General features: G+C 69.8%; 1 protein-coding gene across 4 annotated transcripts; it reads right to left on the reverse strand.

Moving 5' to 3' along the window:
* Positions 1-67: 67 nt before the first annotated feature.
* Positions 68-18,821, reverse strand: SLC4A2 (solute carrier family 4 member 2). 4 transcript variants are annotated; one of them, XM_080382738.1, is made up of 23 exons: positions 18,747-18,821; positions 11,551-11,695; positions 8,155-8,323; positions 7,852-8,087; positions 7,549-7,673; positions 7,169-7,395; positions 6,225-6,361; positions 5,875-6,055; positions 5,652-5,787; positions 5,288-5,471; positions 5,041-5,155; positions 4,779-4,963; positions 4,483-4,696; positions 4,167-4,388; positions 3,873-4,021; positions 3,467-3,661; positions 3,155-3,388; positions 2,928-3,017; positions 2,457-2,623; positions 1,912-2,165; positions 1,413-1,582; positions 954-1,127; positions 68-823 (listed from the first exon to the last, which is right to left on the reverse strand). In XM_080382738.1, exons 2-23 carry the CDS (start codon positions 11,608-11,610, stop codon positions 743-745), a joined length of 3,705 nt encoding a protein of 1,234 aa, XP_080238864.1. In that variant the 5' UTR covers positions 11,611-11,695; positions 18,747-18,821; the 3' UTR covers positions 68-742. The 4 variants fall into 4 exon arrangements, with proteins under 4 accessions (XP_080238864.1, XP_080238865.1, XP_080238866.1 ...); XM_080382739.1 differs by lacking the exon at positions 18,747-18,821 and adding an exon at positions 16,573-17,000; XM_080382740.1 differs by lacking the exons at positions 11,551-11,695; positions 18,747-18,821 and adding an exon at positions 10,996-11,530 and having other exon boundaries at positions 7,549-7,661.
* Positions 18,822-19,693: the final 872 nt, after the last annotated feature.

Genomic DNA, 19,693 nt, shown 5'->3' on the forward strand with positions numbered 1-19,693 from the left:
AGGCGGGAGGAGGGGGGGGGCGCTTGGGAAGCAGGGGTTAACTTTACAATAAAACTGGTGAAAAATGTGCAAAGTCCATTCTGTTTATTAGTAGGAGGCAGCAGCTGGGCTGGGCCCCTGCAAGGTGACCCCCATGCCCCCTCCCCCCTTGGCAGCAGTGCCCGTACCGGGCCCTGGCAGCGTGTGGTGCAGGGGGTGCTGCTGCCTGCAGCCCTGCCCCTGCACGGCCACGGCGCGGGCAGGGGGGCATGGGGCTTGCCCCCCTCCTCTCCCCACCTGGGCCCCCCTTCAGCCCGGCATGCTCACTACAAAGCTGTTTATTGCCTTTTAAATTACTCTGTTAAATAAAACATGGTGAGATTTAGGCAACACCTGATTGTCTGGTGGGAGCCCAGGGCCAGGCTGGGGCTGCAGAGGGGCTGAGGCAGGGCCAGGACCTGCAGCTCTGCTGGGGGGTGACCGGGGGGGCTCTGCCCCGTGGCGTGGTCAGGATGTGCCCAAGGGGGACTGAAGGCACAGCCCAGCCCTGCACTGCTCAGGAGGGGTGCGGGGGGTCCCTGGTGGGGCAAGGCTGCGGGCCGGCATCTCTTTGGCAGGGGTCCCACCTGAAGGCGTGGGGAGCGTGGGGTGCCCGTCCCTGGCCGGGCACAGCTGCGCAGCCGTTGCCCCCAGCCCTGTACAGGACAGCAACACGGGGGCCTGGCCGTGCCCGGCCCCGGGTGACTCGCTGGCTGGCGTGCGGTCACACCGGCATCGGCATTTCATTGTACTCGTCCACACCTTCCCGCTCGTCGAAGATGGGCTCGGCCTCGTCTGCATCCAGCTGTGGGGAGATGGCAGCTGAGCAGGCAGAGGGCCTGCCCCCGTCACCCCCCACCTGGCTGGATCCAGCCATCACAGACCAAGCACCCCCGGGGATGAGGGACGCAGCTGGCCACGGAGCAGGTACTTACACACTTCATCTCCCGGTCAGTGAAGATACGGCTGAGCAGGCACATGCGGAGTGGCACCGTTAGGATGAGGATGAAGGGGAAGGCCAGGGAGGCCACCGTGGACATGACGGCCCAGAGCACAGCCAGACATGCCAGCTGCAGCCCTGTGAAGAGGTGCATGCGCAGTGTGCGCACCTGCACGGGGACGGGTGTCAGTGCTGGGGCCACACGTGTGCCAGACTCCCAACTCCCCCTCCCACCCCAAGCACAACTGGCCCCCAGCAGTCCCCATTCACCCCCTCCCCAGACACAGCTCCCCCACACCCCTGCCAGGGTCTGGCTGCCCCACAGGAACTGCCCTGTGTCCCCCCGATCCCAACCCCCTGAACAAGGCTTTGCCAGAGTCTGTCCTGCAGACACCCCCAACCTGAGAGTGCCCCAGATGAGGGTCCCACCCCCTAAGATATCCCCCCCCCCAACCTTTTTGACATAGGTGACATCAGGGTGGTGCTTGGGGGGCATCAGCAGCAGCTGCAGGCGCTCGTAGAACTGGATGCCATTGAGGGAGGTGACACCCATGTAAAGGAAGATCCCGAAGAGCACAGCCAGTGGGATCTGTCGTAGCAGGTCCCCGATGACGATGGACAGGCCTGGGCCAGAGCAGGGTCAGCTGCAGTGCCCAGGCAGGGGGTACCCGGAGCTCCAACTGGGGCCAGGGCTCACAAAGCCCCCTCCCCAGCCCCACTCCTCCCTGCCCTGTCACACCCCATGCTTGGGGAGGCTCCTGCATCACTGGTGCCCAGTGGCCATGCCAAGTCAGCCAGGGCTCAGGGCACCCCAGTTTGTGTGGACCCAGTCCCCCCACCTCCATGCTGCTCCCTGCACTGCTGCAGCTCCCCATGGCTGCCTGGCCCTGCCACGGCCATGCAGGATGGAGCAGGGCTGGTGGGGGACCCACAGTGGGCAGGGCTGGACCTACCAACGAGCACAGCCACCAGCAGCCCGGTGACCCGCTGCTCCTTCACTTCCTGGATCTTGGGCTTGTCCCCAGGTGCCACAGCCTTACTCATGACGGTGAGGGCATTGGCGTGCGTGACGGAGCGCACCGTGGCCGCGGCGAGCCATGGCAGCCCGAAGAGTGCGAAGAAGCCACCCATGGCCACAATAAGCAGGAGGTCAAGGTGGAACCCAGAGCCCTTCTGCAGCATCCGCTCCTTCTTGCTGATGATCAGCCTGGGCACAAGGGCAGACCGTCGGCATGGCTTGACAGGGCTTGGCACGGCTTGGCACTGCAAAGCTTGGCATGGCTCAGCATGGCACTGTTCAGCATGGCACAGCACAGCTTGGCACGGCTCAGCCTGGCACAGTATGGCTTGGCACAGCTCAGCATAACATGGCACAGCTCAGCACAGCTTGACACAGCATGGCACAGCTTGGCTCAGCTCAGCACAGCACGGCACACCCTGCCCCATTTGTGCCCCGCACTGCCCTGCTGGACCCCCAGCCCAGCCCCGCTGCGCTCACGTGGTGATCTGTGTCTCCATGAAGATGAGGATGAAGACGAGGACGGCGGGGAGGCCACTGGCTACCATCATCCAGACCGGGAAGTCGCTCTTCTCACCCAGGGGGTTGATCACCCAGCCCCGCTTGTCCGGGGCTGTCACCGAGAACCCACTAGGCACGCTCAGCTTCTGTGAGGAGGGGGCGAGAAACGCTCGGGCAGGGGCACCAGCTCTGCCCCCTGGCAGGCAGGTCCCCCCAAGTGAGGGGTGCCGAGGGGTGTGCGGTGAGCTGGGGAGGCACTGGCACTCAAAGGGCTCCCAGCAAAGCAGGGAGAGGAAAGGTGCGATGCCAGGAGCGGGAGGTAGCAGAGCACCGCAGACGCCGGGAGCAGGATGGCGGCAGCTAGTGGGACTGGGGCTCTGTGGTGCTGGGACCCCCCCGGAGGGTGCAGGGTTGGGGTGCCCTGCCCAGGGAGGGTGGTTGGGTGCTGACCTGCGTGTAGGTGTCCTGGATGCTGTAGTCCACCAGCACCATCACCAGGATGGCAATGGGCACCCCGAAGTCCCCGATGAGCCGCCGAATCTGGGGGAAGAGCAGCGTCAGCCCAGCCCCAGCCCCACTGCCCGACCCTCCACCCCGGCTCAGCCCTGCCCCCAAAGCTGGGCTCACCCCAGGGCCCCACGCAGTGCCTGCGCTGCCGTCCCGCCTGCCCCACGCACCCGTCCGGGGAAGAACCGGCTGTTCTTGAACTTGCGCAGGAAGAAGGCGATGAAGAAGGTGCCGGCCATCAGCACCAGCGAGAGCAGCGCCGTGTTGGGCTGCCCCGTCACCTTGGCTGCAGCACGGTCGACCGTGCCATTGGCCGGGGCTGCGCTGGTGTTCCTCCACGCCTCTGCCTCCGTGACCGTGCCGTTCACCCGCAGGCAGCCGTGCAGGGGGTGCTCCTGGAAGATCTGCGGCAGCACAGTGCTCAGGCCAGGCCTGCCTGCCCCTGCCCCACAGACACCCCAACCCCAGCCCTGCCACCTCACCTTGGCCAGCTTGGAGAAGGTCTCATAGATGAAGATGAGAGAGATGAGGAAGGCGAAGATCTCCTGGGTAAAGCGGGAGACGAAGCGCACCAGGAAGCTGCCCTCGAAGGCCACCATGACCAGCACAATGAGGATGAGCCAGAAGCCGATCCAGACACGCCCCACCAGGTACTCCAGCTCATTGGATGTGCAGAACTGCCGGTGCCGTGCGGACAGATGGACAGATGCAGACAAACAGACAAGTGTCAGCAGGAGGGATGGCCACAGGGCTGGGGCAAAGCCCTGGGCAGCGGCATGGGGAGGGCTCCAGCAGGAGCAGCGGGGCTAAGGGGGGATGTCTGTCCCACAGCACCTGGGAATGTCCCCCCGCCCCGCTACCCTCCACAGGGGCTCGCCCCACTCTCACTGTGAAGAAAGCCTCCTCAAAGACGAGCAGGGGCCCTGAGAAGCCGATGACAAGCAGGGGCTGGGCGCCCAGCAGGCAGAAGAGCACACCCTGCAGTGATGTGGAGATGATCAGCTCAGACACCCCAATCAGGTCCTGCGTCTTCTCCCCTGCAGGCAGGACAGGCTCAGGCACACCCCGTGGGACAGGGCCCGTCGTCCCCAGTGTCGCAGCCGCTGGCCCTGCAGCTCCTACCCACCGGGCAACACGCAGCAGCTGAGTGCCCCAGCACAGTGCCGTGCCCCCAGCACTCACCCAGCAGCCCTCCAAAGGTGATGGCCGGTGACAGCGCGGCAAAGTAGATGAAGATGACGGCTGCAATGCACTGGGGGTTCAGCGCATCCCTGAAGTCGCTCAGGTACTTGGGGTACCGCCGCCGCATGTCCCGGATCAGCCCCCCAAAGGGCCGGCCCGTGCGCCGCAGGGGGTCATCCTCCTCTTCACCCTCACCCTCCACCACCTTCAACTTCAGCAGCGCTGTGCCCCATGGACAGACAGATGGACGGACAGTGAGACCCTGCCAGCCAGGTGCCCCCACCCAGACCCTGCCCGAGCCCTGCTGTGCTGGCACCTTTCTCCTCGGGGGACTTGGGCTCCAGCAGCAGTCTTCGCTCGTGCTCCTCCCTCTTCTTCAGCATCTCACGCTGGAAGTGGGCGACGCTGCGCAGCAGCTCCTCACCCTGCACCTCGGAGGGCGGCAGCACCACGCTGCAGTCCAGGAACTCATTGATGGCGTTGAGGAGGTCGTGGCGGTCATCAGCCAGGTACGCAGCTTCATGGAATTGCTGGCGGGGCAGCAGCGGGGTCAGAACACCCAGCCCAGGGGCACCGTGGGCTCCCAAGCCCCGGCAGGGATACAGCACTCACCTTGTCAGACATGAGGGTGGAGATGGAGCGCCCGATCTCGTGGTAGTCCATGTGGGTGCTGCTGGGCCCCAGCAGCACAAAGAGGAACCGCACAGGGACAGGGACCTCCAGCACCGAGTCCAGCTCCACCGCCTCCTGCAGCCGCACGAAGGCCATGGTGGGCTGGTCCAGGAACTCCACGCACCCTGGGTGGGCACAGGGGCGTCACCATGGGAGCCCAGCTTGTAGTGCCCAATCCCACCCCCCTGCCACTCCTCCGTACCCACAAGCACCACTGTGGCCTCGGCATTGTCCGGGATCTTCTCCAGCAGCTTCAGCTCGTGCTTGGACTTGGAGCGAGTGATGCCAGCTGGGGGCGTGGGGGTGAGTACCTCCCTCTGCAGGGACAGAGCGAGGAGCAGGGCTGGGGTCAGGGCCCCTCCCAAGGGCAAGGAGCCATGGCAGGCTGGGAGGAAGGCATGGGCAAAGGGCTGGGGATGGTGGGGCATGGCCACGGGAGCCAGGCTCACCTCCCGCTCCACATCGACCCGTGTGTCATGCTCCACAGCGTGGCCAGCAATGAGGGGCTCGGTGACAGCCGGCTCGCTGCCCTCAGCCACGTGGTTGGTGCTGTGGTGGTGCACAAGCAGGGAGCCCAGGCTGCCAGCCGAGATGTTTCGGGGGAAAGAGAAGTCCTTCTCATCGCTTGGGTGGCTGCAGGACAAAGCCAGGGCTATCTGTGATGGCCCAATAGGAGAACGGCCACCAGCCTGGCAGAGCCACCCCTGCCAGCACACTGCACACCAGTGATCCCAGAGACAGCGCTGTCCCCTCCGCTGCAGGGAGTGGAGCCGAGCAAAGCGGGGGCTGTGGGCTGCTGCCCCCCACACTCACCTGTGCTTGAGCAGCAGTGCCCGCAGCACATTAGCGCGGTCCTCGGCCCGGATCTGGTCGGTGATGACCATCTGCTCCACCACCTGGTGAGCTACCCCTGGCAGTGTCTTCTGGTCCAGGTCGAGGAGCACAGCCCCTGGGCGAGAGAAGCCGGGGGCTGAAGCGAGCGGGGCCGGGACCCTCCCACTGCCCAGGCCCAGTGGGGCCATCCCTGCCTCCTTACCGTGGGACAGCGTCTTGCGCAGCTCCAGAAGGCTGCGGAAGGACAGGGAGGCCACGTGTGGCTTGCCCCAGCGGTCTGTCTCCTCCTCCACATCCTCCTCAAACTTGATCCAGCGCGCCGTCTCCTTCCACTGCAGCTCCTGGTTCTTGTCCACCACCAGCTCGTTCAGCTCCACGAACACCTGCCAGCACAGCTGGGTCAGTGCCAGGATGGCAGGGACCCCTGCGGGGTGAGGGGGCCTCACACTGGCAGTCCCCCTCCACAGTGCCTGCCCAGCTGCTCCCCCCATCTGGCACCGCACTCCAGGACCCCCAGCCCTACTCGTCCCCCTGGGCACCGGGACCCCGCACCTCGTGGGGCTGCCGGTCCTGCTTGCGGTGCCGCATGCTGGGCTCCTTATGGTCCTTGCTGACATGGACCACCTGTGCCTTGGCACTCTTCCGGACGAGGTGCCGGCGCACCCCCGGCACGTCCTCAAAGCGGTGACCTGCCAGAGACAGTGAGGACAGCAATGGCAGCGGGTGGGCAACCTGTGGAGCTCACAGCCCTGCGCCCTGAGCCCTGGCACAGGAAGACCACCAAGTCCCAGCATGGGGGCCCGGGGAGGTGTGGGCTGGCGGGCCAGCCAGGGCAGCTTGGCGCAGAGGGACCCGAGCTGGGGCCAGGCAGGGACCACCACAGCCCCAGGGTCCCCAAGTGCAGCAGGGCAGCACCCAGCATCAGGACAGCATGAGACAGGGAGCCAGGGACAGGGTCTGTGAGCTGGTGAGTGCTGCAGCACCTGGTCGCTGCTTCTCCAGTGCCAGTGGTGAGGGGCAGGAGCTGTGGTGGCTCCTTGCAGAGGGGTCACCCAAGCCCCCCGTGCCAAGGGCTGTGTGTGCCTGTCAGTGCGCGGGCTCTGTTGCAGGCAGCGCTCCCCAGGGAGCTCTGAGGCAGCAGCGTCACTCAGAGTCCCCAGAGCTGCGAATCACCAGGGGTTGGTGAGCACCCAGGGGAGGCACCACCACTGCCTCTGGCTCCAGCCACCCCGGCTACGGCTCCTGGCCACACTCCACATGGATGCAGACCTGGCGCATCCCTGGCATCCTGGGAAGTGGTCCCCTGTGACCATACCCAGCCCCTGGAGTGCGGCCAGAGCCTGTGCCCAACCTGGCTCCGCTGCAGCTGTGGGGCAACCCGGCACTGCCAGACCCACCAGCCCCAGCCCAGCTTGCCCCGGTGCACAGCTCAGCTCCTGCTGCGCCAACGGCTGCTGTCAGCATGGCCCCCAGGGTGCAAGGTGCCCTCCACTCACTCTTCATGTAGTCCAGGTCAGCTGAGGCCAGTGTCTGGGCCTCTGACTCGTCTGTCGGCATCTTCTGGTACCGGTCCTGCTCCACGCCTGTCATGCTGCCAATCCGCCGCCGCTCATGCAGGTTGTAGCTGCGGTGCCCCGGCTGCGACTTGGAAATGGAGCGACCAGGGGAGCCAGCCTCGGTGGCAGCTGCTCCCTCCACCAAACCTCCCTCTTCCACATCGGGGCTGCAAGGCAGGCACCCACCTCAGAGCTCAGCCCCTGCTCTGCCCCCAGCCCTGCTGTGGGGCAGCTGGAGGGGGCTGCTTGCCCCCGAGAGCCCCATCCCCATCCAAGCTCCAGGTAAGCCCCTGCACTACTTGCCCCTGGCCCCCACTCACCTGCCTACCCGGGCTTCCTTGGGGGACATGGACCCACGGGGCTCCAAGGGGGAGCCAGGCAGTACAGGGGGCATCGCCGGCTCCTCCACCCGGCGGTCAGTCACCTCATCCTCCTGCAAGAAGAACTGAGAGGCGGCATGGGAGGAACTGGCTGCTGTGGAGCCGTGTGCCCCAGCCACAGGCACCACCGACTCCAGCTCCTCTCCAGCCTTGGCACCCTGGCCATGCCCAGCCCAGCCCACCCCAAGAGCCCCTGGAGCAGGGGGAGCACAGCACTGCGCCCCATACCCAGCCCTGGCTCACCTGCACTGCATCGGGTGGGCCGGGCTGCAGGAGTTCCTCCACCGACCGCTCTGTCTCCGTGTCACATGCCTCATCCTCATCCTCTTCAGCCTCCTCGATGGTGGGGGTCTCGCCAGGGACAGAGGCACGGCGGTGCTTCTTCTTGCCCCTTTTTGGCACCCCCTTCTTGCGGCGGGTGTCAGGGGGCAGGTGCGTGGAGAGTGGGTGATGGATGTGGTGGGATGACTGGCGGTGGTCTGCGGGGGACAGGGTGGGTTGGTGCCCTGCCTGCTGCCTGCCTGCTGCCCCCCGGGCCACACTCACATTCGAAGTCTTCCTCGCCGTAGCTGCGCCCGGCCTCCTCCGCGTTGCGTGGGTGTGCGTCACACAGGATCTCCTCGAAGCGCTCGACCCCCAGCGCCTTGTTCAGGTCCTTCTCCTCCTCCTCCTCCCCGAATACAGGTGAGCCGGCGCCTGGCGTCTCCTGCTCAGGCTGTGGGGGCAGCAGCGGGGCTGAGCTGGCACCCATCACCACTGGCACTGTTGCCCACCATGCTGCCAGTTCCCAGTGTGCTGTGGTCACACAGCCCCGCACAATGGGCACCCCGGACACCGGCTCTCCTGACTCCCCACAGACTGCACCCAAGGGACGTGCCTGCCAGTGCTCCACGGGCCATGTACCCCCGCTGCACCCCTGAGCTGGGTGCCGGCCACCCCCCACACACCCCAGCCTCAGCGCTGCAATCCCCTGCATGTGCCCAGCACCCTGCTGCTGCAGCCCCAGCCTGGCACCCCAGTGCCATACTCCCCGGTCAGCCTGGACACAGCACCCCCAGTGCCGCGTCCTGGTGCCGTGCCCCCGTGTATACCCCCGGCACCCCCAGTGCCGCGTCCTGGTGCCATGCCCCCGTGTATACCCCCGGCACCCCCAGTGCTGTGCTCCCTGTGTACCCTCGGTTCCCCCAGTGCCATGCCATGGTGCCGTGCCCCCCTATGTACCCCCAGAACCCCCAGTGCCATGCCCCCCTGTGGACCCCAGCCCTAGCACCTGCAGTGCCCCTGGTGCTGTGCCCCCGCTGCTGTGCCCCCATCCCCATGCTGCTGGTGCTACCCAGCTGTGGGTGCTGGGGTGCAAGGGGTGGGCTCCTGAGCCGGGGCAGGGGTCGAGGGGGATGTGGGTGCAGGTGGTGCAGGGGTGCAGGACCGAGGGGGGCCGGGGTGGTGCAGGAGGGTGGGGGGTGCAGTGCAGGGGTGCAGGGGGGGACGGGACGAGGGGTGCAGGGCAGGGGGTGCGGTGGTGCAGAGGGGGGATGCAGGAATGGATACAGGGGGGGTGCTGGGGGGGCCGTCCCCACCCGGCTGGTCCTACCTGAGTCATGGCGGAGCCGCGCTCCCGCCGCAGCTCCCGCAGCGCTTTATCGGGGCGGCACGGCACGGCCGGGGATGGGGGCGGCGGGGGGGGGCGGCGGTTCCTTCCCCGGCCTCGCCAAATATTGACGGAGCCGCCCCGTGCCCGCCTCAAGGTGACAGCGGCCCGCAGAGGGCACCGGCTGCGCCCGCAGCATCGGGCTGCGCCCCCCTGCCAAGCTCCGGCTTCCCCCCTGGCAATGCACCGACCCCCGGCAATGCACCGACGCCCCCGGGAAAGCACCTACCCCCGGTAATGCACCGACCCCCCTCGGGAACCTACTGACCACCCCGGCAACGCATCGACCCCCTCCCCCGGGGAACGCACCGACCCCGCCCTCCCCCGCCCCCCCCCGGCACAATGCACCGACCCCCGGCCGAGCTCTGACTCCCCCGGCACTGCACCGACCCCCCCAGCCTTGCACGGGCCCCCTGAACGCACCGACTCTGCTCGCGGCCGCACGACGCCCCCCAACGGTCGCACCACCCCCCCGGTGCAGCACGGGTCGGGCCGGGCCGGGCCGGGTCGCCACCCACCCGGTAATGCATGGCTTCCCCCCCACGCCCCCGTTCCCGGTCAAGTCCTCCCCGGTAAGGCAGGTGCTTTCCCCACCCCCCGCCCCGAGCCACCGGCAGTGCTCAGCCCGGGGGTCGGTCCCTGCCCTGGCCACCCGCAGCGACCCCCGGGAAGAGGCAGGTCCTTGACCCCCCCGGCAGGACGACATGGGGCTGGGGGCACCAGGAGGAGGGAGCCGGGGAGGACAGTGACAGCCGGACATGGCAGGGGGCGGGGATGGGGACAGGAGCACCCTAGGCACTGTCCCCTACCAAGGCGGTGGGTGTCAGGCTCTGCCCGCTGGGACACCTGCGGACGGCAGTGGGGGCTGCCACCCTCCCCGGGGACAGCCCCACACCTGGAGTCTGTGCCCCATGGCGGTGCCGCAGCCCCCCCAACCTGGCACATCCCAGCCCCAGTATCGTGTCCTCAAGCGGAGCCATGGTCTCCTGGCCCCCATCCTCACTGTGCGGTGACTCCAAAGCCCCCAGGCCCTGATACCGCCACGGGGTGACAGGGAACAGACAGCCCCGTACCATCCCATTACACCCACCACCCCATGGCATCATGACTGCCTTGTGACAGCGGCAGTCAGGCCGCATCCTCTGCCCACATCCCCCCACTCCTGCCACATCCCTCCTGCCGCCCCCAGAGACCCCTCTGACAGCCCCCGCCCACTGAGACCCCCCCCCTACAGCTCAGTGCCTGCAGTGCCCCAGCAGCTCCTGCGGCTCCCAGCGAGACAGCCCCCAACCTGGGAGTGCACCCCCACACCGCAACTCCAGGGTCCCGCCTGCTCCAAAACAACCTTGGACTCCCCATCCACTGCCCACACCATGACCATGTCACCTGTCCCTGCCACCCCAGGGGCCTGGCTCCTCCAGACCCCAGCACTTGCACTCCAACTGTGCCCACAGTGACACCCAGGACCCCCTTGCTGAACACGCCTTGTCCCCGGCCTGGCGTGACCGAGTGCCCACATCCCCATGTGCGCTGTGGCCCAGGGGGGCACACGGCTGTCAGTGGGGCTGAACAGCACCCAAGCCAGCTCCCCATGCCGGAGCGATGCCCCATGTCCCTGCGTGCCCCGGCACGCTCCCTCACCCACGGGACACCCACGGCCATGCTGGGCCCAGCTTCAGCCCCAGGATGGGTGCCAGTGGGGCGAGGGACCTGCCAGCTGGGGCGAGGCCACAGCTTACCCGGGAGCACAGGAGGAAATCCATAGGTAGCGGAGCCGCGAGGAAGGGGACACAAGGTCCCATCCCCGGTCACGTGGCAATGGGGACTTGCCCAACGGCACCAGGCAGCCGTGCAGCACGATGCAAAGGGTTAATCATTAACTCTGCTCCTGGGCAACCCCATGAACCCACACGAGTGCAGCGCTGGCAGCACTGGCACCGCACACAGCTGGGGCAGGCAAGCGGCACCGGCAGAGCCTGCGGCCCCAGCCCAACGCGCCCCAACAGCACCTGCCTCAAGGCCACCCACCGCCCTGGCACAGTCAGCTCAGCCTGCCCCAGGGTGGCAGCTGTGGGGCACGGCCCTGCCCCATGGCCATGCAACGCAGCAAGTGCCAACGGGGTGAGCGCCATGCAGCCCTGCCAGCACCCCTCGGCCACGGGGCACCACCCTGCAGTGCAGCATGGCAGGAGGGACGTGCCGCAGCACCCCTTGCCCAGCCAGGCAGCGGCACGCACGCAGCCCCACCGTTCCCCTCCCAGCAGCCGTGGGGCTGTGCCCACCATGGCACTTACACTCTGGAAGGCAGAGGAGACGATGTGGTGGATCTCGGAGGACACCTGGGAGTGGGTCATGGTGCCGGCGTGGCAGCCCAGGACAGCCGGCTTAGCCCTTCTCCTTCTCACGGGGGCTCAGGGGACGCTGTCGGGGCAGCATAACCTGCAGGCAGAGAAGGGTGCTCAGGGGCACAGCTGGTGCTCCCCACCGGCAGCGGAGATGCCCCCCTTCTCCCAGGCACCGGGTGCCACTGCTGCCCCCGCTGCAAAGCCACAGGCAGGGGGTCGGGGTCTGCCCAGGGGCCGGGGGGAGGCGCAGGCAGGCCTGGCCCCAGGCTGGTTTGTCTTGGCTGCCGGTGGGAGCAGGAGAGCAGTGGCCAAGACAAATGCCAGGAGGGAAGCAGAGCCGGGGCAGCGGGATGGTCCAGCCCCCCCGGCAGGACCCTGGGCACACACCCAGACCCGCAGGGCAGGCAGGGAGCCAGGCCCCGGGGGGCAGCGGCAGGAACGGACACACCCCCCAGCCCTGAAAGCCCCCCAGTACCCCCATCCCGTCCCCCCACACCTGCCCACCGGCCATCTTCGCCCTGCACTTGCCCCTCGGCAGCTCCCGGTGCACCAGGCTGACCCCTCCGGCACCAGCGTGCTGGGTTTATTGCCGCGGGAGGTGGCCCCACGTGACGGCGGGGACTGAGGAGGGTGGTGACGGATGACTGCGTCTCACATGGGTGGCTCACCATCACCATCCTCGTCACCATCACTGGCACCCCTCCCGCCACACCGTGCCTCACAGGCACCCTGGGGTGCAAGCATGGTGGCCACAGCCAGGCTTGGCATTTGCCGAGGCCGTGGCTCCTCGAGCCTAGCCACCGCACTAGATCACACCATCTCCTAGGTTTGGTGCCACCCAGCTCCGGCTGCTCCCTAATCCCTGCTACCCATGCGGGGCCTGAGCCAGCACATCCACATTCCAGCGAGTGCAGATTAGCCGACCTGCCACACCGCTCTCCTGGGGCGCACGCCAAGCCACAGCCAGCAGCCAGAACTCCCCCTGCTACTTGAGATGGGGACCCCCCGATCTGTGCACCCCGCAGTGCCGTGCCTGAGAGGGACTGCAGCCAGCCCCCGCTGTGGCACAGGTAGCAGAGAGCTGATCCAGTCTCACCAGTGCACCTGCCCAACCCACTAAGGCTAGAACTGGGGAAGGAGCCAGCACCTCTGTTCTCCCTTCCCAAATGGAGCTGGTACCCCCAGCCTGCCCTTGCTGGATGACTCGAGGGGGGTGCAAGGGGTCCCTTTCCAGCACAGGGCACCCAGCACCCTGTGCTCCTGGGGTCTCACACGGCTGCATCCCCCCTCAGCCCTGAGGACTAGGACCAGCGGTGAGAGCAGCTGCCGGGAGCAGGGGGCTCCAGGGCATTGTGGTGGGGGGGCCGGAACCCACAGGGAGGTCAGCAGCATTGAGCAACCAGCCGGGCACAGCCAGCGCCTTCGTGCCAGCCCAGTCAGACTGTGGGACCCCCACCAGTGTCATGCCTGGGCAGAGCTCCCGCAGGACAGTGCCCCATCCCACCCATCGCAGGGATGTGGTGGCAGGCCACTGCAGCTGGCAGGTGCCAGGGCTCCAGCGTGGGAAGGCACTCGCCGCTCCCAGCCCTAAACCGCTTTTTGGGTTTAATCCCGTTGGCAGCTCGCAGGGATTAGGGCCCCGGGAACACACTTGGGATTGTTCTCCAGGAACACCAGGCTGGGAAGCGGCACCAAGCTGCACTCTCACCGGCTTTTGGCATGGGGCAGCCGGCTGCCAGCCCATCACCCAAAAAGGGGGGCTCCTGGCCCCCTGAGGTGCCACTAGCCCCTTACCCCCGGGCTCTAGCAGTGCCACTGCAGGGACCTGGCAGGTTGGTGCCAGGGTGGGTGATTCCACGGTGCCAGGCCCGGCGTGCAGGGGACACGCGGTGCCCCGGAGCCTGTGGCCTGACCCTGCTGGAAAGGGTGATGGGCACCCGGAGGGGGCAGCTTCTGCTTTCCGTGGTGGTGGCTGAGTCACCGGGCAGGCACAGCTGGGCAGCCGGCCGGCAGCGGCTCAGCGGCTCGTGCCAGCCCTGCAGAGCGGCGCCTGGAGCCAGCCCGCCCGGGAGACCCCGCACCGCGCCGGATCGGTCCCCGCCCGCCCCCACCGCACCCCGGGCCGGGGGCGCAGGTCGGCGAGGCGGGACGCCCGGCAGCCGCGGGGCTCCGCCGGTGCCCGGGGCTGCGCCACCAGCGCCCCGTGCCTCCGGGCACCCCCGCGTCCGCAGTGCCACCACCTCGCCCTGCTCCGGGCCCAGGGGCTCCGGCTGTGCCGGGGGAACGGGGCGGCGGGGACCGGAGCGGCGCCGAGGCTGCCGCGCCCCGTGGGGCCGGCGGCGCACACAATGGCCCCTTGTGCGAGGAAGGGGCCGGGGCAGCGAGCCGGGCAGGCCCGCAGAGAGCCGCGGCTGCCAGCGCCGCGCCGCTAATTACCGGCTGGCTCCGATCAGCGCCTGTGCGCGAGCCGGCCCGGCGGCTCCCGCCGCTGCCGCAGCCGCATTCCTGGGACCGGCCCCGGCCTGCCTGATCCGCTGAGGCGATTAGAGGGCCCGGCCCCACGCCCCACGCCGCCGTGGGGGCCCGCAGGCTCCCGCCCCCCGCGCCGGCACCCGGGAGGGGAGACCGGACCGGCGGCGGGCCGAGCCAGGCGGGAGGCGAGGCCGGGGCGGCGGGGGCCAGCCAGAGCCCCGCTGCCCGCCCCCTGCCGTCGGGCCCCCCGCCGCGGGGTCAGCACGCACGGGCGCGCCCCACGCTTGTGGCCGCTGCCGGGGACGAGGCGACCGCCGTGCCGCGCCTGGCCGGGAGCCGGGGCCGCGTTTGCCGGCCCTGCCCGCGCCCCGCCCGCCTGGCACCGGGTGTTGGAGGACGCACCGCGTCCCTGGCTGCCCCTCCCGCACTGGCAGCCACCACCCCGGGAACTGCCTGTGCCCGATTTCCAGCCGAAATTGCAGCAGGCCGAGCCCAGCGCAGGTCAGGCTGTGCCCAGCACGGCGAGCCCGGGCCTGGGCCCCGTGGAACAGGGGGAGCCCAGGGATGGCGACGGCTGCCCGGGGGGTGCTCCGCACCCCCAGGCCCGTCCCCCCGTTCTCCTGCTGCCACCTCTGCCAGCAGCGATGCTGCACCGGCACCCTGGCAGGCACGGAAACTCCTCTGGGCTCCTCGACCGGGGCTGGGACCCTGGCACGGGTCACCCCGCCTTGCCACGGGTGCTCACCGGAGCCCGTCCCGCTGCGGCGTGCGGGGTCCTGGAACACCCAAGCAGGGGCGGTGCACGGCCACCGTGGGGTGATGCTCGCCGCCCGCTGCCCAGCAGGACCCGCTCCCCCCCGGGTCGCCCGTCACCGTCGAGAGTGCAGCTGGCAGATGCTGCCCAGGCTCAGAGCCACAGCCAGCGCCCACCACGGCCCCTCGGTCACGGCCGCCTTCCCCCGGACCCGCCCCGCCGCGGCAGAGGGGAGCACAGACCCGTCCCCCGTCCCCGTGGGTCCGCACAGACCCTCGCCGCAGCAGGGGCTGCCCGGAGCCCGGGCTCCCACCGGGACGGCTGCCCCGGGACAGCCCTGCCCGCGGCAGCAGGAAGGAGCGGGTGGTCTGGCACGGCCATGCTCCCCCCGCTGCTCCTCGGGGTGCTCCTGCCCCACGCGAGCTGGCCCTGGCAGAGCCGCCCAGCACCGGCGCCAGCACCGGCCGAGGGTAGTACTCCGAAACAGGGCTGTGTCCGTGCCTAACAGTGCCCGGGCTCTGCCACGCTCCCCGCACCACCGGGAGCCCCGGCATGCACCACCAGCACCCGCGGTGGCCATGCACCGACCCCCCACCGGCACGGGCAGAGCACAGGCCCCCCAGCTCCCTGCACCCCCAAATGGGGAGCAGTGCCGGGAGGGGCTGGCCGCACACTCCAGCTCCCCCACCTACCCCTGAGGACCTGAGGGCAGGAGACCACCCAGAGCCCCCAGCAGCCCCTCACTTCCCGGGCAGCACCTGCACCCAAGGGCCGGAGGCCGCCCAAGATGGGGCGGGGTGGGGGGGTGGGGGTGGGGTGGGGTGGGGGGCGGGGGCTCCTGGCAGGCGGTGCAGACCCCCGCACAGCCATGCAGCTCCGTGCCAGCCCCCCCCCCAGCTCCGTGGGGTCCACATGGCACGTGTCAGCTGCCCCCACTCCCTCCTGCCCGGCTCACCTGGCTGCTCTGGGAGACCCCGCCTCCCATGCGCCCACCCGGCGTGGCGGGCTGGGGTCCCGCAGCCCCTCATGGCCGCGGCGGACCCGCGGGACGCAGCTGGGCCAGGACAACGCCGCGACGGTGCGGCCCCCAGCCCGGCAGAGGTTTTCTAGACACTGCAACTTTAGAAGCCGCCACCAAAAATATCCTCCCCCCATCCCGCACCCCCCGCCCCGCGACCTCGAAACCGCCAGATCCGGGAGATGAATCACAGCGCTGCGTGGCTCGGCGCCCACGCCCACGCGGTGCCACCGCCGCGCCCGGGGACCGGCCCGGGGGAATGACAGGCAGGGCAGGCACAGCCGCCCCGGGCAGGGGCTGTCCTGCGGACCCCGCAGGATGCAGCCCCCCGCCGCCCCGGCCCAGACCTAGAGAGGCCGAGACCCCCCGTGTGGCACCGGCCCCCCCGTGCGAGGCTCCTGCCGCCCCTGCCCGCGGTCCCCACCGCTGTCCCCATCCCAGCCGCGGGAAGGAGTGGGCACAGCTGCCGCCCCCACGGACCCGCTGCCCCCGCGCCACGGTGCCGAGCTCCACGTACCACCCCGGGGAGATGCACTGGCACCAACCCCGGGGTCCTCGGCGGCTGCCCGTGGGGGGTGTGCCTGGCCGCAGCCCTCCACGCCGTCACCCACGGTAGGGCTGGGGGCCGTATGACCACCCACCCGCGGCTGCCCAGAGGCCGGTGTGTGTGTGAGCCCGGCTGTGCCCCACGGACCCCGGCACAAGTGGGCGGCCCGGCCCCACTCACCCCATCGCCCGCCGACCCGGAAAGGCTGCGGTTTCTGCTGCGTTGCCGCCGCTGCCCGCAGGGGTACCGGGCGCCTGTCCGGCCGGTGCGCGCCCCCGTGGCGGGGACCTGCCCCCGCGGGAGACGGAGTGAGGCCCAGGGCGCGACGGGGCCCGCGGCCCCTCCGCCTGCCTCTCTCGTGGGCTGGGTCCCTCCCTCCGCGGCGAGGCCAGGGCCGCCGCTCTGCCCCGCTGCGCCGGGGTTGCCGAGCGCCGGCCGCCGGCGGCAGCTTTTATACCGGCGTAGAAGAAAAAAAACCGCCGCCGCCGGCGGCTGCTACAGCGCCTGTGTCCCGGCCAGCACCGGGCCGCTCCGTCCAAACAGCGGCGGTGCCAAGCCCCGGCCCGGCTCCTCGGTCAGTCCCACCTCCGTGCCGCGGCTCCCGCTGCGTTCGGGGGCAGCCAGCGGCGATCGCCACCGGCAGCGAGTGCCAGCGCAGGGGCCACGGTCCTGCCCCGCAGACCAGCCAGCCGGGGGGGGGGGGGCGCAGAGGGCCATCCCACAGCCCCGTGGGCGCAGGCAGGAGCGGATGCCGGGGGCTTTGCCTGCACAGACCCGGCACTGAGGTTCCCTCAGGGGATGGACAGCATGACCCGCCGGGCAAGGGCTGTGGGGCAGAAAGCAAGGGCCTGGGGAACAGCCTGGGCCCCCCCGCCGGCCTCGGCGCCCCTGGCAAACCCCAGTGTGGCATCCTTGGGCAGCCAGCCCAGTCCCTGCGGCCACCCAGTCCCCTCTAATGACAGGGCTCCGATTGTGGGGGCTGCACTGGGGATGGCAGCCAGACCCCCCCCCACCCCGCAGCCCAGCACAAGGACCCAGCCAGGCAGCAGTTCCTGCGGCCCCCCCTCCTTTCCGGCAGCTGGGCCAGTATCCCTGGGCCAGGGGCCACCGCTGTGGGGCTGGGCTGGGCCACCCCCATCCCATCCCTGGGACGTCGCAGGAGGTGAGGGTGACAGGATTGTCCCCTGTAACGGGCCTGCCCACGCTGAGGGTCCCCAAGCCCACCCTGCAGCACTCTCGCTGCTCTCACTGCAGTGGCACAGAGCACAGCAGGGCAGGGGAGGCACCAAACCCTGGGGTGACCCTCACCAGTGCAGGGATCCTCCAAGCCGGCTCTGCTGTGCGCCTTCACCCACAGACACCGATAGCAGTGACCGTCGGGAGGACACGTGGCCAAGCAGGGCCCCACACCTGCCAGGTACAGGCAGGAGGGCAGTGAGGCAGGGGGCAACCAGAACCCACCATGGCAGTGTGAGGCAGCACTGAGGGCCTGGGGAGCAGCGAGGGAGTGTGGGGCAGAGCCCACCCAGAGTATCCCCTACCTGGGCTCAGGGCCAGCCCTGCTCCTGGCCCCCAGTGCCAGAGGAGGCTGGGGCAGACGGAAGGGCTGCCCGCGGGGAGGCAGAGGCACCGGTGCCAGCAGGGTTGTTAGAGCGATCAAATCCCGCGCTCCTGGCAGCCGCTTGAAGCGGTGCAGCGACCCCGAAGGGCACGACAGCAGAGCTGGGCGGTCTCCACTGCCCTCGGGGCTGATGCCCCAGCAGAGACTCTGCAGCTTGTGCCCAGAGCCACTGCACAGGGGGACGACACACATCTCCCCACAGCCCCCACGACCATCACTGACCCACTGACATGATTCCTGCCCAGAGCAATCCTGCTTCCCGACACCAGAGCAGAGACTATGGGGGCCTCTCTGGCTGCAGAAGCATGGGACAGCCCCGTTTGCCCCCAGGGACCAGCTCTGCCCACATCCCTGCCTGCACCAAGGGGATCAGGGGCAGCCATAGGTGCCGTGTCCCCCAGGACACAACTCCAGGCCACACGGTCCCCACTCTGGGGCCGTGGGAGCCCATGCCAATGTGTAAGTGGGAAGCAGCGGGGCTGGACCCATGCCCGGTGTTGCTCAACTCCTGGCAGCATTTCGCAAGCGGGCAGTGCTGCTCACCACCGAGCGCGGCACATGCCGGGCGGGTGCGAACCCCTCAGCAGCAGATCTATGCCATGAGGCTGGGCAGCCGCGGGGCTGCGCCGGGACACAGCAGACTTGCAGGAGGGTCCCTCTGCTCGGGGGGAGCCGGTGGGTGCGGGACGGGTGCGGGACAGACTCATCCGCTCCCCGGCCCCACGTTTCTCACCTGCTGAGGGTCGCTGTGGGGTTCAGAGGCCGGGCGGGAAGGGCATGGAGCTGCCTCGCGTTGCTCCGGCACCCGCTGCAAAATAGAAAGACGAGAAGGGCTGCAGCGCGGCAGCGGCACGACCGCGGCCCTGCCGCCGTGTCCCGGGGCAGCCACCGCCCCGAACCCGGGTCCGGGCCAGGGGCGCCGCCAGGGCCGCGCGGGAGCGCCCCGGGGCGGGGGACGGGACGAGGCGCGATGCCCTGGCTGGTGGATCAGCGGGAGCCGGGCGCGGGCGGGAGGGGGTCGGGAGGGAGGTCCCGGGGGGTAAATGCCGGCGGGCGGGGGTGCGGCTTCCAGCCCGGCCGGGGGTCCCGGGAGCGCGGGCTGGGCGGCACGGAGCCCCGCGGCCCCCCCGGGTCCCTCCATCCCGCGGCCGGGCCCGAGCGGACGGCAAGGGGAAGCGGGGCCGGTCCGGTGCAGCGTCCCGGGGAGGGAAAGCGGGGCGGGCCCGGGGGGGGTGTCTCTGGGCCGGTTGGGCCGGGGCGCGAGAGGAATGGAGCGGCGGGCGGGGGCTCGGGGGGCCGCCCAGGCACAGCGGGGGGAAGCGGAGGATGGCACTAGCGACACCGGGCGAGCGGGCAGCATCGGGATGGGACCGGGACAGGGGCCGGCCCCACCGCCTCCGGGCACCAGCGCGGTGCTGGCTCCCGCTCCCGCGCCCGCCGCTTACCGGAGAGTCCCGCCGCGCCGGGCGGGTCTGCGCGGCCCCGCGGGGCGGAGCGGCAGCGGGAGCGCGCCGGGGCGGGGCGGGGCAGCACCGGGCGGGTCCGCACCAGTCCCGGCGCCGTTCCCAGCGGGTGCGGTCACCGCCGCCCCACAGAGGATCCCCGCCGCGGCCGGGCCCGGTGCCGCAGCGTCCTAGGGAGAGGCGGGCGGGCTCAGGAATCGAACCCGGAACCACGGCG

The sequence above is a fragment of the Falco punctatus genome (assembly GCF_963210335.1).
Source record: "Falco punctatus genome assembly, chromosome: 4".
NCBI classification, from domain to species: domain Eukaryota; kingdom Metazoa; phylum Chordata; class Aves; order Falconiformes; family Falconidae; genus Falco; species Falco punctatus.